We start from the raw sequence: 21,491 nt of genomic DNA on the forward strand, positions 1-21,491 counted from the left end.
GTCTCGAAGCTGTCATATGGCCTGGGAACGGGCGGCTCAAACGGCTGTAGCGGCGCGCCGACGGTGAGCCCTTTCAGAGGCGAGTTCTCGCCACGGCTTGTCGAAGGCTTCCCCGTTCTTCGGGGGAACGCACAGCGCTTGGCAGTCCCATCCACTTTTCGAGAATGAACTGAACGGAAACGAAGCCGGTGCAGCGCGCACGAAACCATTTGCTGCCCTTTGCCTCGTCGGTGGTAGCGAAACGGCTCGGTCTCGTGGAGCGCATGGCCTGAGTGAGCACGTATGCAGCTGGAATCCTTGCTAATGACTCATGCTCCGGCGCAAGCGCCGCTGTCAATTCAACAAACCGCCCTTTCTCGCAGCTGCTCTGCTCTGTGAGCAACTGGGTTTTTGCGTGGCTTCGTCAACACCACTTGTGAGCAAATACAAGCTTCGCTTGGAAGCATCCGCCGTCGCTTCTCCCACTACAGCGTGCCTCATGTTGTTATCTTTGTTTAGGCCCGTGGAGACCCGGAATATATATTTTAGCTCCAGAATTTCATTTTTGTCGTTGCTGCTGTCTGCTTTCAGCCTTAATTTATTCGAAGGAGAATACATTAACTACATTTCGCTTGATGTCACTGTGTATAATGGTGAATTTAGGTAATAAAAAATTGTCACTCGTCTGAGTTGGAAAAATGATGCCGAGGAATAAGAGACATTTAGGTTATATTTTTTTCCACTAGGTGGGTATAACGCTGAATTTAGGCAATATAAGAATTGTCTGCTGTCCAAGTTGTGATAATGTATCATGCCGAGAAATAACAGACATTGTGCGTGGGGTTTTCACCCTAAATAATTTGGAATTCCTGTGGTAAAGTATGCCTTGGTGCACAACTGAAAAAAGTACGCCATGAAACTTTTGCTTCAGGTCGGTACTTGGAAACAAGTGCGCTTTTGTGTCAGCGTAATCTCAAAGACGGCCCGCTACTTTTTGGCCTGCCAACTACTCGACGACTCACCTAAATGTCTTTCCAGGCTGCTCGTAGGCATCCTGAAGGAGACCTGTGACAGCGACAAGTCCTCCGGCCAAGCTTCCGTCGAATGTTTTTTAAAGACATGATCTTTTTAGCTGACTTCCCACTAGCTTGGCCTATCTGGGATGTGTCTCTTGTAACCATATCCATAACTGCACTTTTGAGCTTCCAGAGAATTTATGTGAGTTCCAAATAGTATCAATATACAGGTCTCAACTAGAAAAAAAGACAGCTAGAATTTGTCACCGAGGCGACACAGTTAATAGTACTGGCATAATCACCGCCAATATAGCCCACCATGACTACATTGGGCAATACGCCTGTAAAGGGTGCACCACTGTAGATATCGACATAGTGAGGCAAAACCGCCGTAGTGCACAGTTTTGAGAAATGGAGCCAGTTTGGACCAATCAAGGCCTGCGCGAGGTTAACGCGTCTGCAACGCGATGTTGGCGGTGCCGATAAGAAGCTAGAATTAGTTGCACAGAAGTTGAAATTTACAATACGAGCCCAATTAGCACCCTTTCTTGTGTCTATGCCTCTTATAGCACTAATTTACTTATGCAGCTATGCAAAACAAACTAGCAGAACAATTAATTCTCCGGGCTATAATAAAGAGTTCAGCACTAGCACGGCGAAGACGTACGTTACACCTAATTCTAGGGTCCAACTGCAAAAATATCCCACTCTTCATGTAAAACACACACACACACACACACACACACACACACACACACACACACAGACACACACGCGCACACACACACACACACACACACACACACACACACACACACACACACACACACACACACACACACACACACACACACACACACACACACACACACACACACACACACACACACACACACACACACACACACACACACACACGCACACGCACACACACACAGCACACACACACACAGCACACACACAGCACACGCACACGCACACACAAAATATGCTTTTTAATTTTGTTATAATCGTACATGAAATGTCGCTATGAACTGAATGTCAGATTAGCTAAACGTTCATATAAAACAAATGAGATGTTGTACTGTCTAGTCTACGATGACACTATTTGTGTAAACGCCACCACGTGTACTTACCTGAAAGATGTGTTCGTTGATGGATGTAAGAGCAATAGTACAGCACAGACAATCGTTTTGGAGGAATGTCGGTGAGGTTCACCAAATATTCAATCGACTAGCCTAAATGAAGAAAAATGATTTGTACGCTGCATGAGGCTGGGCATGCTGACTTAACACCCGGATAGTGCTGTGGAAAAGTAATTTTCTCCATGGCTTCGCTCAGCAACTCTTGCAGATGTGCAGCAACCATGCCTCCCCTGTATCAGAGTCATTCGGAAGAGAAGCCATTTGCACCAGTCTTTTTTCCCTCCAACAGTTCTTGTAATATCCTAAAGTATTTAATAGGAAAATATTTTACAACACGGAAGAGGGAATTCTCGTATTGGAAACCAATTGAATAATGAAGAACATTCGGCTTGCATTCGAAATCTTGAACATTCGTACCGCCTATGCATTACGAATTCGAACAAGGTCAAACTTTCTGACGGCGTCCCATTTGCTGTTCTAGCACCTGATTAAAGAAAGGATTGAAGGATAATGGCATGTTGACAGAAGGTACATGGAATGACCTGGTGTCACATAACTCATTGCGGTATGCGCGCATATGCACGCAACTTTGTATTGGGCCCCATTTTCTAAAGCTTTTCTTTGCTCATTGCTGAATTCTGCCCTCTTGGCACCGTCGACAGGAGTGGGCCGATCTTGGAGAGAGTGCTGCCTGCAGTTCGCTTCGGTATGCGTCGCTGGGTGCGCACCACTGGGTACGTCGTCATTCCACCGGTTGGGCGCCGTCGTCGTCACGTCATCATTGTTATACTGTCATCGTCACGACATCTAACGCCATAGCTGTCCTTTAATTCTCGTCACACAACCGTCTCGCCAATCACCGAGTCGTCGTTTTGTCGGCTTCGTCCAGTCATCATCGTTGTACAGTGGTCGCTGTAAATCAGTCGTCACACAGCCGTCGTCACACCATCGTCGTAATGCCGTTGTCTACATAGCGTCCTCGCGGCGGCGCTATGGTGTGCGGTAAAAAGCCGGCGAGCGCTCGAGCGTCGGATATGAGCGTAGCCACTGAAGAAAAACACTCTACGATATATCCCTTTACCCTGAAACGTCGTGGTCGAAGGACACCTTCAGACCCTCGAGCGATTCGGCGAGCTCGAGATGTAGACGGAGAACGTCGAGCACACGCCAGATTGCCTTAGCATTTGCGTCGCGTACTCGTAACCACCCTGCGATTTTCTTGTCTCCTTTTGGATAAGAACGGCAGTACGAGCACGGTTCGTAAATGCTGTCCCAGTTCTAACCTATTTATTTACTTGTATTTCTATTTTTGCATACACTTATTAATTTTTATAGCATGCCATGTTATAAAGTGCCATGTCACAAACTCTGCGAAATTTAACATCCTTTTTCCTCTGTCAACGATCTCACGACTCGAAGCGACTGCCGCATTTATTTTGAAACTATAATACTTCCTCATGAGGCTGACCAGAAGCGCATCTCTCCTTTCGCATAGGACTGCATCCAGCGAGTCCTCTACTCGCTCACTTTCAACGCCTTGATGACGAAAACGCGATTCCGAGTGCGATCCACGTCAGATGAGCGCATTTTCTCTATCTCGTGTACCATGTCTATCTGGAACTGTTGCTTCTCCTCCTCCGACAGGACAGCGAAGATCGGACTCTTCACCACGTGCATGTCTGCGAGGCGAAAACAGAAAGAAAAAAAAGGAATTCATTTTACAAGATCTCCGCAGTCGAATAATAAAAAAAACATTTATTTAGAGGGGGGATTGCATCAGAGTGGGCACAATGTGCCTCGAAAGCTGAGAGAAACAAGGACGTTAAAAAAACGCAAACGGAATATGTGCCGATAATAAAATGCAAGCCCTGTGGTTTTTCCACTGAGGTTCCTAGATTAAGTTACTTGTTTCGCGCTTTAATAGGTAGAGCAACAAGCTGTAGTATAGAATTATGGCTGTTTGGGATAGTTGGTTAGATACAGCAATAGAGTCATAGCGCTGGAAGACACGGACAAGAGCGAGACAACAAGATTGGCGTTGTCTCTCTCTTGTCCCTGTCTTGGAGTGCTATGAACCCAATTGCTGTCGTGTATCGCTTTACGGTGGGCAGGGGTCTCTCTTGGAAGGATTCAGTTGTTTAGTCTGATGACTGAGCTCTGTAGCCCAGCAAGGCAGGTTCTTCGCAGTGAAAATTCAGATGCCTACATTTACAGTGTAAACTAGTGAGAGGGAGAGAGAGCTTTATTTATTTCAATCATGAGTCGGCGTCCCGAACTCCGCTCGGCGACACGCATTCAAATAATTTCTCTGGTTACCGGCGTGACTGCTAAGTCCGTGAAGCATTCCTCTGGTTATCGTTTTTTGTGTGTGGTTATGTTGTTCTGAAGGTTTAGGTGCATTTCCGTAACACCTGATGGCTTCTTTCTCCTTGCCCTTATAAAAGAAATGGGAGTGTCCAGGTGCACATTGCAGGTGGAGCACTTGTGTTTCTTCTGCCCCAGCGATTTTGCTATTTTCTCATGTTATCCTACCTGGTCATCGTGCCATTCTCGGCGACATCGTTGCTGGTGAAGCTGCTACTTCAGCCAACCGTAACACCCAGACGACGGCCATACCTCTATGAAGAACGGACGCAGCCAGGGAGCTTCTACAAACTGCTCGTGACGTTACGCGGGCTTTTTGACTCTAGAATATCTCAACCATCGTTTGTGCATACTTGATCCATCACTGCATACGCGATTGACGTCAAAGCTCGCCTGGTGTGACACTACACTGTGGTGCCAGCTGTGGTTGGCCGTTGTTGTTACAAACTCATACTGCTTCCTCATTGGAATGGCTCACTCTGCTATATGACATACTGTAACAGTGAGAGCACTGTCTAGCACCTCCTCTATCACTGCACCTGCTTTAATATCCAAGGTAAGCCTGTTCGAAGCCCAATCAGTCGATTGGACGGTCATACGTCGCAGAGGCAAAGATTCTGGGTGCCTCGGCGCATCTATCATCAACCCGGAAAGCTACGCGTCCTCTCATGACTTTTCTAAAATCCACGGAGCTGAAAAGGCGCTTGTAAGTGCTCTGCGTCTACTGTTCTTCGAGTTAAATTAACCTCTTTTCGACTTCTTTCTTCCCCTTTTATTCCAGCATCCACTCTCCCCTGTGCTTGATAGAAAATCGGACGTCCGTTTGGCTAACCTTCTTGCCTTTCCACCTCCCTATATATCTATCTTTAGTTGCCTCCTGATCACATGGCCAATAGAATTTCGTGCATCAACCAGCTCATGCCCCATTTGACGGGGTTGTTTTGTTTTTTCCATAACAAACAGGAGAAGCAGCTATGCCAAATATTATTCCCATACTCATGAGTCATGACGGAACGTCAATGTGGTGGGATGATTCAGTGTGCATTTTCAAGAGCTGGTGATTAATGAGTATATAAACACCGATGTACTGTACAGGCAAATTTGTTGCTTCTCATATAAAACATTGAATCACTAACTAGGTTTTATCTTTGGCCACAGGCGTTATGAGAAAAAAGAAGTCGCAGTTCTGCCCGAAAGGCGAAGCATCCATTGCGATAGCAAATTTGTGGGCTTCAACACGAACTAAAAGTAGTAGCTTTTTCGACCGTACAAACTTGTAAAAGTAGCCATACTAACTAATTTAACAAGCGTAGTGCCAAGCCTGCACAAGTAAACATGAACATGTCTCACTCGATGACCGCGGAAACTCGCTGTCAAAGCGCTCGAACAAGGAAGCGCGGCCGCAGCAGCGAGTGAATTGACCTTCGTGCTGCGTCTCGCATCAACGCGAACTACGCTGCGGACACACAGCGCTTGGCGGTCTGTGTCCCCAGTCGCAGAAGGCTTTCGTGACAAAACGGCCCTGGTGGGCGCGCGCGGCCGCCCGAAGTAGAACGGGCCCACCCTCCCTACCTTTTCCCTGGAGCCTCGCCCGACCGATGACGGCTCGCTTATTCCGCGCTTCTTTCCCTTGCGTGTGCGAGATTGAGTCGCGATCGCTGGCTCAGCCCTCGCACGATTTCACTCGCACATACACCATACGGAGTGCGGAACGACGATGTTGCCCTCCTTGGACTTTATACTGAACCTCACGGCGACGGCAGAAATGCGCCTTGAGAGGCCATATAATTGCTATCGCAACAAAACACTATTAACAGTTGTTCCCGCAGTTCTTGTGCCACGTCGAGCATCCGATGAAGCTTTTAATAGTATGGTATTTTGTGGCGCAAGGGTAAAAAAAAAACGATGAAGCTTTAGCAAGGGGTCATGTGCAGCAGTACTCAGCACATTGATGTGAAATGAATGCGCTTTGAATACGGAAGGCCTTCAACTTACTCGAAGTTAACTATGAGTCTGCTTTTTTCTCCTATTTTGAGAGAACCGGCAAACCTTGTTGCGTACACCATAACTAAAGCGTTTATGGTTTGTAGCGCGGAGAGAAAAATGCGATCTTATAGAAAGTTTGGAGCGCTAATAACGCAGCGGTAAGCACGCATTAAGGTGCCTCTAATTTTTTGCGGAAAAAAAGCAGGATTCTGTTTAAGAACATACCAGCCATGATTTCGAAGCTGTAGTCATCGAAGCCTGTAAATACAGGCAGTTCCAGTATGCTCGGGGAAAGTCCAGCTTCTGCCAGAAGTGCCGAAATGTACTCAAGACACTCATCTTCGCTCATGTCGTGTGTCCTTGGCACCACTTGCTCTACCAGCTGCACAGAGAAAAAAAGAAAGGTTCAAGAAAAAGGCTTATGATAGCCGCTGTCAGTTTTGCTATCTGTATATATTATGGTCGTTGATTTATTTGCTCAGACCTTATATACAACTGAAATAACTTGGAACAGTTGACGGTTCACATCCGATCAATAATTATTAACATGTGCATGCTGTTTAGCATTATCTTGCAAAAATTTAAACACGTCCTAAGGTAAATTCAAACTTCATGGGCGACAGCTACACTAGTGCTTTCTCGTGGCATGGCGATGCACTAAATTAAAAGGATTTTAAACAAGAATACCAACTTTTGTCAGCAAAATGCATTTTAGCAATCGGGAAAAGTTCTTTTTAGGCACAGACACGAAAAAAGGAACCTGATATAGCACATCAACACGGAAATGACGAGGTGAATGTCGATTAGCAGTCAAACGATGTAGAGACTCACGGTACTGATTGCTACCAAAGTCACGTGGCATGTCTGAGACGTTGACTGTAACTGGCTTCTCTCTCGCGTTTCCCTCTGGACTCGCTGCGCCATCCTGTGGCGTCGGGGCAAAGTCTGCGCTTGGCGCATCTTAGGCACACACTCAGCGACACATACCTGGCAGCATCGTTAATAGCATGTAAGAACGTTGCCTAGTAGCACATACCCAACGGCACATGCCCACTTACCCAAGTTGGCATCACATAAAATGGCTCGTTGAAGAGAGGCACGCACTCAGTGGCACTAGTCACCCAAGTTGGCGGGCAAAAGGTTCGTAGAACGGGGTCACATACTTAGGTCCGACGAAGAAAAAGCTTAAGACAGAGAAAAAAAAGCAAGGAGAGGAAATGCCGGGAGGTCAAGTAGACGAGCGCCACCGTTCCTACCCTACACAGGGAGTAAGGAAAAGGGGAAGTAGGAAGAGGAAAAAAGGAGTGAGTGAATACAATTTCTGTACGTTGCGCAGTGTGCAACAAAGTGCCGTGACATCAGAGTCATGTACCATAGAGGGTGATTTTCGCAGGAGTTATCTGGCATGACTCAGGGGCCAGTGGTCGTTGGGCAAATAGCTGGCTGCCGGTGAGCAGTGGGGGTTACCAGGGGCGTTCAAGCATTGGACTAAGAGCATCCAGCACTTGCGCTTCACTTCGCGCTGGGGAATTAAGTACCTTGGTCAAGAGCATACAAGGGTATGCAAGAGGCACCGAATCACCACAACCACTTGCCGGTCTTCTTCAGGCTGTATGTCGGGAGTCGGCGCCGCGGTAAACTGTATCCTTTGATGTGACTGTGACTTGTGCTGTGGCTCCGTAGGCGGTATCGCCTGTAACAATCGTTGTGATATCGAACGTGGCACCGGTTGTGCTTACATTTGTGGCACCAGCTGCGGCTTCAGCGGTGGCATCGGCTGTGGCTTTGACTGTAGTTTTGTTAGCGTGGGCCAAGCTTTTACATTGATGTTCTCCGGCATGACCTTGTTGCCAGAATGAGACTCGACTCCACTAGGCCTAGGGGGCAGAGGAATAGGAGTCGGGGGATGGGGCACACGCTTATGGCGTTGGGAACGTTGCTGTCTACTGGCCGCAACTGCTTCCCGCCGAGCCGAATGGTCTCTCGCCATCTGCTTCACGACCACCTTTTTACTTCTTCATTTTGGTGGAACCTTCGGAGGAAGCAACATGAGACCGAAGCCAATTGGCGCATTTAGGACCGTGGCTGCGCAGGAGTACGCAGCGTGCGGCTCTACGCAAGGCGAGCGAACTCTTGTGTTCTCGCACACGGTACCCACGTGTCCTAGCATCATGCATTTGTGGCACTGGAGTGGCGTTGGCATAAACGGTAGCACGAGATGCCTAAAGTTGCCTACCTTGTCGTGTAAGGGCAGGGATTGACCCTTGAACATTATCTTGACACAACACTTGCCTTTAATAGAATCGGCAAGTCAGCGCTGAAAGTGGCGAGGTCCACGTCGTAGACCACACCAGTAGTGGAAACACTGTCCAAAAGGATATAGGAGGCGACCGTCATGCCAGTGAGTTCTAGAAGGTTGCATGAAATTGTCAGCGCAGTCTCATGTGCATTGTAAATAGAGAGCAGTTTTTTTCGTGTGTTGACTCTGACGTCCGTGACTTTGTTTCACGTCACCGCTGCCAGGAGCAACGATACAGACTGTCTGTTGAGTCTCATCAGGTTGTCGGTAGCGAGCCTTGGTTTAAATTGAACGGTGCTGACTGCGCTATTCCTAGTTGGCCCTACAGTCGGCGTGATGAAGGCAGGTGGGCCCTGTTTCTTTGTTTCGCCTTGCGGCTCCGCAAAGCTGAAAGCCGTCGTCGAAGTCCTCGTTGCTGAACAACGTTCGGTGGTAACAGTGGTGTAAAACAGTTTAAGGTTTTTTTACGTCCCGCCGCTCCTTTAGGAAAGACAGATTTAAGGAAGGAAGTTAGGAGACGGAGAGACGTCATTGTCATAACGTTAGTCAATAAATCGAATACCTTCTTTGGCACATTGATTATGATAAAGATATTGGAATCCCACGAGCTGTGGGAATTGGTTGAAACTGGGGAATCGGTTTGGACTGGGAAAGAACGCATTTCTTGTTCAACGACCAGTCGCAAGTGCAGAGCACACGACCAAGTTGGACACGTTTTTACCGGGAAACGTCTTGCTCATGATAAGCTTTCAGCGGTTGATAACGCGCATCCCACGTAATACAACAAAGGATGGCGGCGTAGAAAAGGGAAACTTGGTTCGCAGTATGGCCAGAGCTTGTTTGCGCTACGCCCGACATCGGGCAATCATGCAGGACGTCCAGCCGCCAGCATCCGCGAAGTGGGGGATTAAGCAAGGAAAGTTTCGCTTTAAACGCTGTTCATTAGGACAGTTGCAATACAGTGATCACACCTAAACCAGTAACTGTCAAATCGTATCAAAAGTGGCTTTGATTATCATATAGATTACACTCAGGGGAACAATGGTTGTTTTTCATGAAACACAATAGAATATGAAAATTTCAATAGCTTTTTTAAAATTTTATTTGCTAAAGTGAATAAGCGGACGTTTTTCAGACCGGTCACATTAGTTCCGTAGAAAATGCCTTTTATCTGCGCAGAACGCCCACGTGTGCTTGAACAGCCGAGCTAGATCTATGAATGAAGGTGTGAGTGTCTGTGCAGAGCACAGGTCTACAAGCTGCAGCTTGGCCCGGAGCCGAGGGTATAACGTCTGGGCGCGCCATGGAAAGCTTTACCCGGCCCAGCGTTGGCTTTTTGGTAGGCCCTGGCCCGTGCAGTTGTCCACCTTTAGCTTGTTGTGTCTAGAAACTCTAGAAACATTATCAATTTCAAACTGTCCCTAGGCCTCCCTAGCAGACGTTCATATATACTCCAACATATGCATGCACGCACGCATATATATATATATGCATGCACGCACAAACATATGCATGCACAACATATGCATGCACGCACAAATATATATATATATATATATATATATATATATATATATATATATATATATATATATATATATATATATTTGTGTGTGTGTGTGTGTGTGTATGTATGTGTGTGTGTCTTTGATCAGTAGTATCTAAAATGTACAATAGTTTGACATTTGTGCAGCCTCCACCGTTAGTCTGGGTGCCAGAATCGCGCCAGGCATCATGGAAATTTTTTTTTGGGTGCCGCGACAATGTAGTTCCACTGTTACTCCAAGCGAATAGATTGCACTGGATTTAAATGCCAGCGACAATCGATACTTACTTGAGAATATTTCCTCCAGCGCTCCATTTTAGCTACGTTTCGGTTGACCTCCAGAGGCTCGAAAGATGCGGGGAACAACAGAAGGCACTCGCCGCGAGGCTTCAGAAGCCTGGCCACGTTCTTCAGCGCCGCTGCTTGGTCCCTCACCCAGCTGAGCGTGTTGAACGAGTACACCCGGTCGAAGAGACCATGCTCGTCGATGAACTCGCCCACGTCCTCTTCACTGACAATGTCCAGCTTCCCGTACTCAATCTTCTCGTGATGGGAGTGTCGAGCGGCGTGCTCCACCATCTCGGCCGACAAGTCGACGGCGATGATACGGCGACACGGCAGGCAACGGGGCAGCAGCTCCTCTCGCGTCAGGTCTCCGATCCCGCAACCCACATCGAGGAACTGCTGACTCTCGTCCGATTCACGCCGGAACACTCTCTGGGAAAAGTCCAGCACCCACCGGCTGAAGTTCCTCGAAAGCCGCTTGTTGCCCACGAATTGTTGGGGCTTGAAGACGTTGGCGGCACTGGAGTTACCTTGCAAGATGGGCAGAGAGAAATCGGTATAAAACGCCTATGTTAAGAGAACGCCAAAATGTTACACTAAATCAGTTTGAATCAGTATACTGTCACACTGTGTCGCGACGGTGCAGAACCAGACAGTCGCTTCGGCGAATAAGGAAAACTAACCATTTGATGGCTAGATTCGGGCCTAGAAAAACAAGAGAATGAGAGAGAGAGAGAAAAAAAAGAATACAGAGAAAGGCAGGGAGGTTAACCAGAGGTATTTCTGGTTGGCTACCTTGCACAGGGGAAGGGTTAAGGGGGATAAATTGAGAAAGAGAATGGAATTGAGAGGTGGAGAAAAAGAGAGACGAGCATGAACAAAGCGCGTACAGAAAAGCAAGTAACACAGAAGCCCAACAATATCGACGAGCACAGTCATCGGTGGTCAAAATCAGATCTGCGGCTCCGGCCAATGCTTCCTCTGTTTTATTCTTTCCAATGCTACTCACGTCGGCGCGGGTCTGCCCGCAATTGAGCTCCCTCTTTCAAGCGTATCGTGTATACAAGGTAAATATGGAGATCTCAAAGAAAAGAGAAAAGAACAAGGCGACAGGAAAAAAAAAGTAGACTCCCCACCGTCTACACATCGCTCGATTAACTCGGCATAGGTAATTTTCTGTCGATCTCCCATTTCGAAAGCAATGCCAATATCATCATCACGACCTTCTGGGCTACAATACATTGGAGGTGACGCGAGGAATTTGGAAAAGTTCAGAGCCAGCGCAGTCATTCGCAAATGCCGTGCTATGTTTTAAATTAGAAATCTTGTCGGAGCCAGAGGTCGGCAGGTCGCCAGATTTTCGGCGACGACGCTAAAACCGCAAATGAGGCAGTGAAAGGGGACTTTATTGGGGTTTTTTTGAAGTCAGAAAAGCGCAGAGCAAAATTAGTATTAGAGGAAGACTAAGAAGCATGGATGAGGAGAAATGGCCAGCTGTAGTGCATAAATATCATTTTGGGGGTGTCGTTTGTGAAGAGCCTTGACACCAAATAGAGGAAGAGGTCAGCTAAGTTGCCGACGAAGTAGAGTGTAATTGAAGCAGATGGGAAGCTCAAGCCAGCCTATGGGAGGGTGGACGTCGGGACCTCCCTAGGATGGGAGTGGATTCCCACCGGATCGGTCGAAGCACTGGACCCCAAGGCGTGTGAGGGAGTACATGGCTCGCTGTCGCGGATCTTGGAGGAGACGCAGACACCGAGAAAAGGGGTCTCGGCACGGTCGAAAAACCGCTCTACGAGGGATAGGCAGACAGGCGTGACTTGGGGAATAACAGACCCGTAGCGGTGACGCCTGTCCTGAACAGGATGGCAATGCAAGGGCTTAAAGATCCGTCTCGAACGCTGGACCGAGATAAGACGGGTGCTCTGCGAGCTTCTTGAAGGTTTCAGAATGGATGGGCGCATTAAGGACAACATGTTGCATTTTGCCCCCATTATTACGTCTATCCCGATATCCCTCTGTCTTGAAATGAGAAAATATTTGATCTCCCATTCAATTTTCAAAGTTCATTTTTCTAGAACATTCGCTTTCGACCAGATTCCAAAATTACGCTACTCGAACACCCCTAAGTCGATGAAGTGCTTATAGGCTGCAATGTCACCAGGGCGAAATAAAAGAAACCGCTGAGTACCACGCATTATTTCATATGATCACTGTGTGCTTTAGAGATACTAGAGGCGAGAATAAACTTACAGCTTTCATTGTTGTGTTACGCGGTGCATATTGCTGCATTGCCATATTACAGCGATGCAGTCGCTGGGTACCATTTGTGGGTCGAAATTCTGTTCTATATACACAACTTATTCTGGACTACACACCAACGGTGACAGCCTGGAAAAACAAGCAAAAGAATTTGTGCTTTAGCAAAAATAGATATTATTTGGGAAGTCGTCGGGACCTCGGGGCCTACAGAGTTAACCCATCCTCACTTTCCTACTTCCTCCAGAATGTTTAACAGACATTGTATTCGCATCATACCAAACGCGATATTTCGCTTCTGTACTCAGTTTCATACCTAGCCTGGAACGGCGTGCAAGCTACGCAAGAGCCTTGGTAAACGATACGCAAAACTCCTCGCACTTCGTCGTCGTGTCCCGTGGTCGCACATATTCGCGCATACAAAGGCTGTGGATAACTTGTTCAGCGCGTATGTTCGTTGTTTTTATTACTATCTCTTTTTTCTGCATAGTGACTTCTCCTTAGCCTTAAGCACTGAGACACGTGGCGAAAGTAAGCTAAGTGCAATGAACGTATCCTGTTCTCACCGTTTTTGTGGATTTAGCAATATGTTGTTAATCCTGCGCGGTATAACTTCTTTTTGGTTCATCATGTATGGCCATATCGGGGTTAACTGCGGTGTCACGTGGCAAGCCTTTGCGCATAAATAAGCCGGTTTCGTTGCAAGCGAAACCAGTCTGTCAGTCAGCGCTTGTGGCGTGGTATGCATTTCTTTGTCTCCGTCTCAGTCGCTCCGCGCCTTTTGAGCACCGAGCGAGGGCCGGCGAGTGAAGCACCACCACAGGCTGTTGCTAATAAGAAAACCGGTTAAGTAACAGAAAGCAACATCACCTAAAACGGCCATGTGACACAGTTTCCTCATTTCTAAAGTGTAAAGCCATTTGCATTTCTTAGTCTGCCTAAGTAACGAGCAACTGCACGTACTTGCTGGTAAACAAAACAGCGAACTATTTTTCGATGCGAACGCGGCTACAGCAAGCAGCCTTGCTAACCTCCACATCATTGTTAGCTACGTAAATGAGTACATGGAGAACCTACCTTGGACCTTGACAACAGGATGCGACATAGTGGTTGCTCAAGAAGATCAGATTCTGTCTTCAGATATCTTTGGTAAAAACAATTAGATCCAACAGATAGTGTCGGTGCGCTAGGAAGAACGCTACCGCTTGTGAAGCCTGCGTTTCTTTTTTGAAACAAGTCGGCTCAGAAAGCTCTCGAAACATTTGTAATGTTGGCACTGCTATTGAGCTTTTTTTTTTCCTTTTTAGTCGGCGCAGGATATGGCACAGGGCTGTTGAACCTTGTTTTCTGAACACGAATGGTATATGTAGTACGCAGCTGCTTTATAACTAGCACGCCGATGTCGTAATGAACAAGCTGTTTTTATTTTTGCTTATTTCTGAACCTCTTCGTCACTTTCCCTGCCGGCCGCGGTAGGTTAGTTGCTATGGCGTTTTGCTGCTGACTTTTACGTCGTGGGTTCGATCCCGTCCTCAGCGGCTGTGTTTCGACGGGGAGAAATGCAAATAAAGAAAGGAGAAAAAGAAACTCGCCCATGTACAAGGTTTAGGTGCACGTTAATGAAGCCCAGGCGGTTGACAATACCCTGAGAACGGCGGGCCTCATAATGAGATCGTAATTTTGGCGCGCGAAAACCCCGGATTTCATTCGCTTTCATGCAGGGCCAGTCTTTATTTCTTGTGCGTCTCTGCACCAAACAGAGACTATGCCGTGGAAGCTAAGTGACGATAGCTGTCACTACACGCCGAGGAGCAAAAAAAAAAAAGAAGAAAAAAAAGAAAAGAAGCTCCAGATTCTCAGTTCTGGAAGCTTCTTGTAGTGCGATTGGAAGTTGGAAACTCGATATTAGCGTTGCTATGTCTACCCCCCTCAAGATATCGTAGTCGTCGGCTCGCCTCTCCTCTTCGAGCACGACCTTCAGCAAATAGGAGAGAAGTTGCGCTCTCGCTATGAATGCCACCATGTGACGCGATAGCTGGCGTTGTGTCAGTTAGTGTGGCAATGTTTCTTGCGGTGTCGTCCATCGTAAATATTCCCTGAAGAACGCGAGCGGTGGCCGTTCCGGATCAGAAACCTTATGCGGCGAGGGCTGAAGGCCGAGTCGTTTTCGCTTGTGTAGGTAGCGCTCCCCGGCGTTGGGGTGGTTGCTGTTGTGGTTGCCTCCACCGCATGCCACACATTTACGAGGAGGGGACTGGGGAAGGTTTGCAATGGGAACATAATGAAATGCGTCGTTCCCGCTGAGTTATTTGTACGTTTTAACTCTATTTTAACAAATGTTATTTTCAAGAATCGAGAGACATGGCTTTTTGTTCCTCGTCACTCCTACCTTGCCTCTAGGCTCTAATAAATTGATTCGCTTAAAATATTTTCGCGTACGTGCTCACTTATGGAAAAGTTGTCGAGCGTAGCATCGGCAAAATACGTAGAATGTTTTCTGCCATTCATGGAGGCTTCCAGCGCAAGCATGTCCTCTACGTCAAATAGTCTTATTTGTTGCAACATTGGCCAAGGTGCTGTGAAGTATAATTGACCTGCATCCTGGATTGGACTCCTCGCGCATGTATTGCAGCATTCCTGACTTCAAGGCCACGCAAAAACAATTTGGTACAAGCGGAATTACATAACGAAGTGACAATTGACCTGAACGCAATAACCCCTCAGCTACCACACAACGGCCATGCTTGGGCTGTATCTAGGTTGCTTTTGTGCGCCACAATAACCCTGGGAGGACAGTGAAGTTGGCGCATGCATAAGACTGTTTTACAAAAGCCTTTGCAACCAAACGTAAACGCACTTCATACGTAAAGATATAGCGTTGTCATCACGGCGCACGCTCCGAACTTTTTTGCGATTCTTTGGGTTATAAACACTGTGATAACGTACATTATTATTACATTACATTATTCGTAATATAACGGTCTGCGCGGAACGCAGGAAAGAAGATGAAGAAATGACTAAGGGAGAAGTGAGGACGAACAAGTTGGAATAAAATGGCGGACAACACCCGTTTCATTGATACTATGCCATTTCTGCTGTCGTTCTAGTTAGTAAAGCTACATTTTGGCGCAGCCCAGAGTTTTCGAAAACCAGCCATGTGGGTGATGTTTTTCGTCGACCAGGCGTCATCGGAGTCTGTTGTGTTGCCCCGATACCAAGTGCATGGTGAGCCAGCGACGGATCTTCCTCTCGAAGTTTGTTCTACCGCGCTGATAAATGTGGTGCTGCAAAAAGCTGCAATCAGCCGCCAAGCCCTCCTGCAAACAGGATCGGTGATAGTGAATTTACAGCTGCAGACACTGAGTGAACTCTTTCTGCAATCCGTACGACGTGGCACCCTCAAAGAGGAAACGCCTGCCGGGAAGGTGAGTCTAGATTTGACTGTTATGGAAATGCAAAGGCATATTATGCAACAGACGGAAATAATGAGAACTTTCGTCTAGGCGCTTAGTCGAGAGCAATCAGCACTAGGTATTGTTGAACCGGATGTTTTTGAAGGAAACTCGCAATGTGCACGCTACTGGCTGTGGTTTTTCGAGTACGCCTGTCACAATAATATGTGGCACTTCGACGAGACAAAGATTTTGAACATGCGCTGCTGCTTGGGCTGTATAGCCAGAAAATGGTATGATGTCCAACTCATGGATCATGGAACATGTTGGGAACGGCGGAAAAGCAACTTTTTAGCAGGTTTCGCAGTCAACGCAATAGGAAGATGGGATGTGGCACTACGGTTCAGGTATACAGGTGCCTCTCTTCTTGAGTACTGTCTTGAGAAGCGTCGCCTTTGGTATTCTGCAGGACCGAAGCCGTCGTCTTCTGTTGTAGCTTTGATAACGCAAGGGCTGTCTATCAAGATCCGTAGTCATGTCCATCTCAAAGGTCCAAGAACATTTGATGACCTTCTGAACTTTCTACAGACCTCAGTGCCAACAAATACATTGAGAAGGCAACCAGGTGGTAGAACAGAGCAACTTGATTTTCGCAAGCGGAGTGAGCATCTACAGTCGTTGCTGTCATCTGAATCTGAAGATAGCTTCATAAACAAATCCCTGGGAAGCGTCAATCATGATTGTGGGGATGGTGAAGAACCAATAACCGCAGTTCACGGCAACCTTCTTCCAGATAATTTGTCTACCGTGGATCACAAGCCCCACAAAAAGAGCTTGAGTGAGACAGTGTATTTGGTGTCGTCAAGCTTATTGTACGCCCTCATTAAGATAGATGGCATTGAAGTGAACGCTCTCGTTGACAGTGGAGCGTTCGCATCAATTGTCAACAAGACTCGAGCGGATTCCGGTCGTCTGCACGCTGGTAGAACATTGCGTGTCCAAGTCTACGATGGGTCAGTGACCATGCATAGTGAATGGGTAATCCTGGCTATTCAATTTCAAGGACTTGCTATTAACAGTGACGTATTGCCAATTCCCAATGTCACCTACGATTTTCTTTTTTCCCTTCCAGACATGAAAAAACATAAGCTAAATCTCTATTGGAAAGACAAATTAATGGCCGAAGACACGATACGAAGAGAACATTCTGGTGAGGAACCTAGTGTATCACGGCTAATTTTTCCCCAGGCATACATCAAGACTAAGTACCCAGAGCTTACATGCATGGGTAGCTACCCTCCAGCAATGAAATCACGTCGTTCCGTTCGAGCCCGCAGATGAAACAGTGGTTCGTAGAACCCCCTATAATATGTCCAGAGATAAAATTGTGTGGCGGAAAAAGGAGTTGCAAGAAATGTTGCACGCAGGTATCATTCGGCCTTCCGTGTCCCCATTTACTACTCCTATAAATATTGCACCAAAAGCAGACGGGACATTTCGCCTCTGCAAAGACTCCCGGGCTCTCAATCGTCAAACTCAATTGATACCTTATCCAGCGCCAAGAATCGACGACATCAATAATGAACCTGAGGGTTGCTATTGTTTTTCAAGAATAGATCTCTGAAAGGGCTTTTGGCAGATTCCACTAAGTGAAGAAACGAAAAAGTAACACCGCGTTCATAACTCCATTTTACTTGCTTGAGTACAACCGCCTACCATTTGGTTCGAGAAACACTGCCTGGTGTCAGAAGATTATGACGGACTTTCTGAACCCTTCATCATCATCAGCCTGCTTACGCCCACTGCAGGGAAAAGGCCTCTCCCATACTTCTCCAACTACCACCGTCATGTACTAATTGTGGCCATGTCGTGCCTGCAAACTTCTTGATCTCATCCACCCACCTAACTTTCTGCCGCCCCCTGCTACGCTTCCAATCCCTTGGAATGCAGTCCGTAACCCTTAATGACCATCGGTCATTTTCCCTCCTCATTACATGTCCTGCCCATGCCCCCCATTTCTTATTCTTGATTTCAACCGAGGTGTCATTACCTCGCATTTGTTCCCTCACCCAATCTGCTCTTTTCTTATCCCTTAACGTTACATCCATCATTCTTGTTTACATAGCTCGTTGCGTCGTCCTCAATTCAAGTAGAACCTTTTTCGTAAGCCTCCAGCTTTCTGCCCCGCACGTGAGTACTGGTAAGACACAGCTGTTATACACTTTTCTCTTGAGGGATAATGGCAACCTGCTGTTCATGATCTCAGAATGCCTGCCGAACGCGCCCCACCCCATTCTTATTCTTCCGATTATTTCCGTCTTATGATCCGGATCCGCGGTCACTACCTGTCCTAAGTAGATATATACCCCTACCACTCCCAGTGCCTCGCTACCTATCGTAAATTGCTGTTCTCTTCTGAGACTGTTAAACATTACTTTAGTTTTCTGCAGATTAAGTTTAGACCCACCCTTCTGCATTGCCTCTCCAGGTCAGTGAGCATGCATTGGAATTGGTTTCCCGAGTTACTAAGCAAGGCAATATCATCAGTGAGTCGCAAGTTACTAAGGTATTCTCCCTTAATTCTTAACCCCAATTCTTCCCAATACAGGTCTCTGAATACCTCCTGTAAACACGCTTTGAACAGAATTGGACAGATCGTATTTCCCTGCCTGACGGCTTTCTTTATTGAGATTTGTTGCTTTCTTTATGGAGGACTACGGTGGCTGTGGAGCAGCTATAGATATTTTTTAGTATTTTTACATACGGCTCATCTACACCCTTATTCCGTAATGCTTCCATGACTGCTGAGCTTTCGACTCAATGCGCTTTCTCGTAATCAATGAAAGCTATATATAAGGGTTGGTTATATTCCGCACATTTGTCTATCACCTGACTAATGGTGTGAATATGGTCTATTGTTGAGTAGCCTTTACGAAATCCTGCCTGTCCTTTGGTTGACAAAAGTCTAAGGTGTTCCTGATTCTATTTGCTATTACCTTAGTAAATTCTTTGTAGGCAACAGACAGTAAGCTGATCGGTATATAATTGTTCAAGTCTTTGGCGTCCCCTTTCTTATGGATTAGGATTATGTTAGCGTTCTTCCAAGATTCCGGTGCTCTCGAGGTCATGAGGCATCGCATGTACAGGGTGGCCAGTTTCTCTAGAACAATCAGTCCACCATACTTCAACAAATCTGCTGTTACCTGATCCTCCCCAGCTGCCTTCCGCCTTTGCATAGATCACAAGGCTTTCTTTACTTCTTCCGGAGTCAAGTTCCTATAGAGTATTCTCTGTTCAATTATCGTCGTGGGTGCCGCTGGTACTGTATAAATCTCTATAGAACTCAGCCCCATGAACTATCTCATCCATATTAGTAATGATATTGCCGGCTTTGTCTCTTAACGCATATATCTGAGTCTTGCCAATTCCTAGTTTCTTCTTGACTACTTTTAGGCTTCCTGCATTCCTGAGAGAATGCCCAATTCTATCCATATTACACTTCGTTATGTCAGCTGTCTTACGGTTGTTGATTAACTTCAAAAGTTCTCCCAATTCTCTTCTAGCTGAAGGGTTAGATGCTTTCATACATTGGCGGTCCTTGATCAGTTCTTTCGTCTCTTCCGATAGCTTACTGGTATCCTGTCTAACGGAATTACCACCGACTTCTATTGCACACTCCCTAATGATGCCCGTAAGATTGTCGTTCATTGTTTCAACAGTAAGGTTCTCTTACTAATTTAAACCGGAATACCGGTTCTGTAGCTTGATCCGGACTTCCTCTATTTTCCATCTTACCGCTAACTGGTTGATCGGCTTCTTATGTACCAGTTTCTTCCGTTCCCTCGTCAGGTCTAGGCTAATTCAAGTTCTTACCATCCTATTGTCACTGCAGCGTACCTTGCCGAGCACGTCCACATCTTGTATGATGCCAGGGCTAGCGCAGAGTACAACGTCTATTTCATTTCTAGTCTCGTCATTCAGGCTCCTCCACGTCCGCTTTCGGCTATCCCGCTTGCGGAGGAAGGTATTCATTATCCCCATGTTATTATTATTGAAACCTTACCCGGGCATATTTTGCAATGTGTACATCGACGACATCATCATCTACTCAGACAGAGGAAAGACCACCGCAGTCATCTTTCAAATGTTCTTCACGCTCTCAGTCTTGCCCAACTCAAAGTCAACTTCAAGAAAAGTGCGTTCTTTCAAGATACCGTAGCATTTCTTGGCAGGCTGTTTGACGGACGCACTAAAAGCACTAAGCAAGAATCGTTAAAGAGAATCTCCAAGCTGGTAAAGCCTTATGACGTGAACTCCATGCGTATTTTTCTTGGTCTATCAGGACACTGCCAGGCGTTTATCAAACACTATGCACTGAAAACAAGGTGCCTGACATGTTTAACTTAGAAAGACGTGCATTTGAATGGGACGAGAAGTGCGAAGCTGTCTATAGTGATCTTGTAAAAGTAATATCGTCGGACCCCATCTTGCGAATGCCGCATTTTACTCTGCCTTTCGTGCTGAACACGGACGCATCACATTATGCTACCGGTGCAGTTCTATACCAGAAACCCTCCAAACAAGCTGATCAATTAAAACTCTGTGTTGTGGGGTACTACAGCTATACCATGAAACCCGCCGATATCGATTACTATACCACAGAAAAGGAAGCTCTGGCCGTCTTAAACGCTCTACAATACTTTCGTACTTAACAGCAAGGTGCCGAATTCATACTTTTCACTGACCATCAAGCGCTGACTGAACTTCTGAGCATGGCCCATCCAAGAGGCCGCATTGCTAGATGGGTGAACTATCTGCAACAATTTGATTTCGTAATTTCGCACTGTCTTGGCCCACTCCTCATACCCGGTGACACACACTCACGATTACTTGTACACGAATCAAGCAAGAATCCAGAGGCAATCAATCATATTAAGATGTGGGAAAATACAGAAGAGCTCCAGTTTATCAATGGAAAGTATCCCGTATAACCAACTGATTCCAAGGATTCTTCATCTATACCACGACACTCTTGGATTGGGTGGACATGATGGCTTCTGGCGCACTTATAAGAAATCGCTCATGAGATTCACATGACCGGACATGAAAAACGACATAAGCCGTTACATCCGCACATGCCACGTCTGCAGGGAAAAAAAGTTAAATTCAAGCAATCGGGAGACGGTATGAAAAACTCTGAATATTCAAGCGTCCCGTTCG

The 21,491-nt window shown here is 46.6% G+C and overlaps 1 protein-coding gene across 1 annotated transcript; it reads right to left on the reverse strand.

The window, feature by feature from the left end:
* Positions 1-3,655: 3,655 nt before the first annotated feature.
* LOC142563254 (juvenile hormone acid O-methyltransferase-like) lies at positions 3,656-13,984 on the reverse strand. Its single transcript, XM_075673807.1, has 5 exons — positions 13,957-13,984; positions 12,338-12,412; positions 10,624-11,150; positions 6,716-6,872; positions 3,656-3,819 (listed from the first exon to the last, which is right to left on the reverse strand). The coding sequence occupies exons 1-5, from the start codon at positions 13,982-13,984 to the stop codon at positions 3,656-3,658; spliced, it is 951 nt and encodes a 316-aa protein (XP_075529922.1).
* Between the last annotated feature and the right edge of the window lie 7,507 nt (positions 13,985-21,491).

Source organism: Dermacentor variabilis, chromosome 11 (assembly GCF_050947875.1).
Source record: "Dermacentor variabilis isolate Ectoservices chromosome 11, ASM5094787v1, whole genome shotgun sequence".
NCBI classification, from domain to species: Eukaryota; Metazoa; Arthropoda; class Arachnida; order Ixodida; family Ixodidae; genus Dermacentor; species Dermacentor variabilis.

Coding starts and splice junctions, on each gene's coding strand:
- LOC142563254 (XM_075673807.1), bottom strand. CDS start 13,984: ATGTCGCATCCTGTTGTCAAGGTCCAAG. Junction 11,151..12,337: donor GATCCGCGACAGCGAGCCAT/GTACTCCCTCAC, acceptor CCATCTTGCAAG/GTAACTCCAGTGCCGCCAAC. Junction 6,873..10,623: donor GCTGGAGGAAATATTCTCAA/GTAAGTATCGAT, acceptor TTCTCTGTGCAG/CTGGTAGAGCAAGTGGTGCC.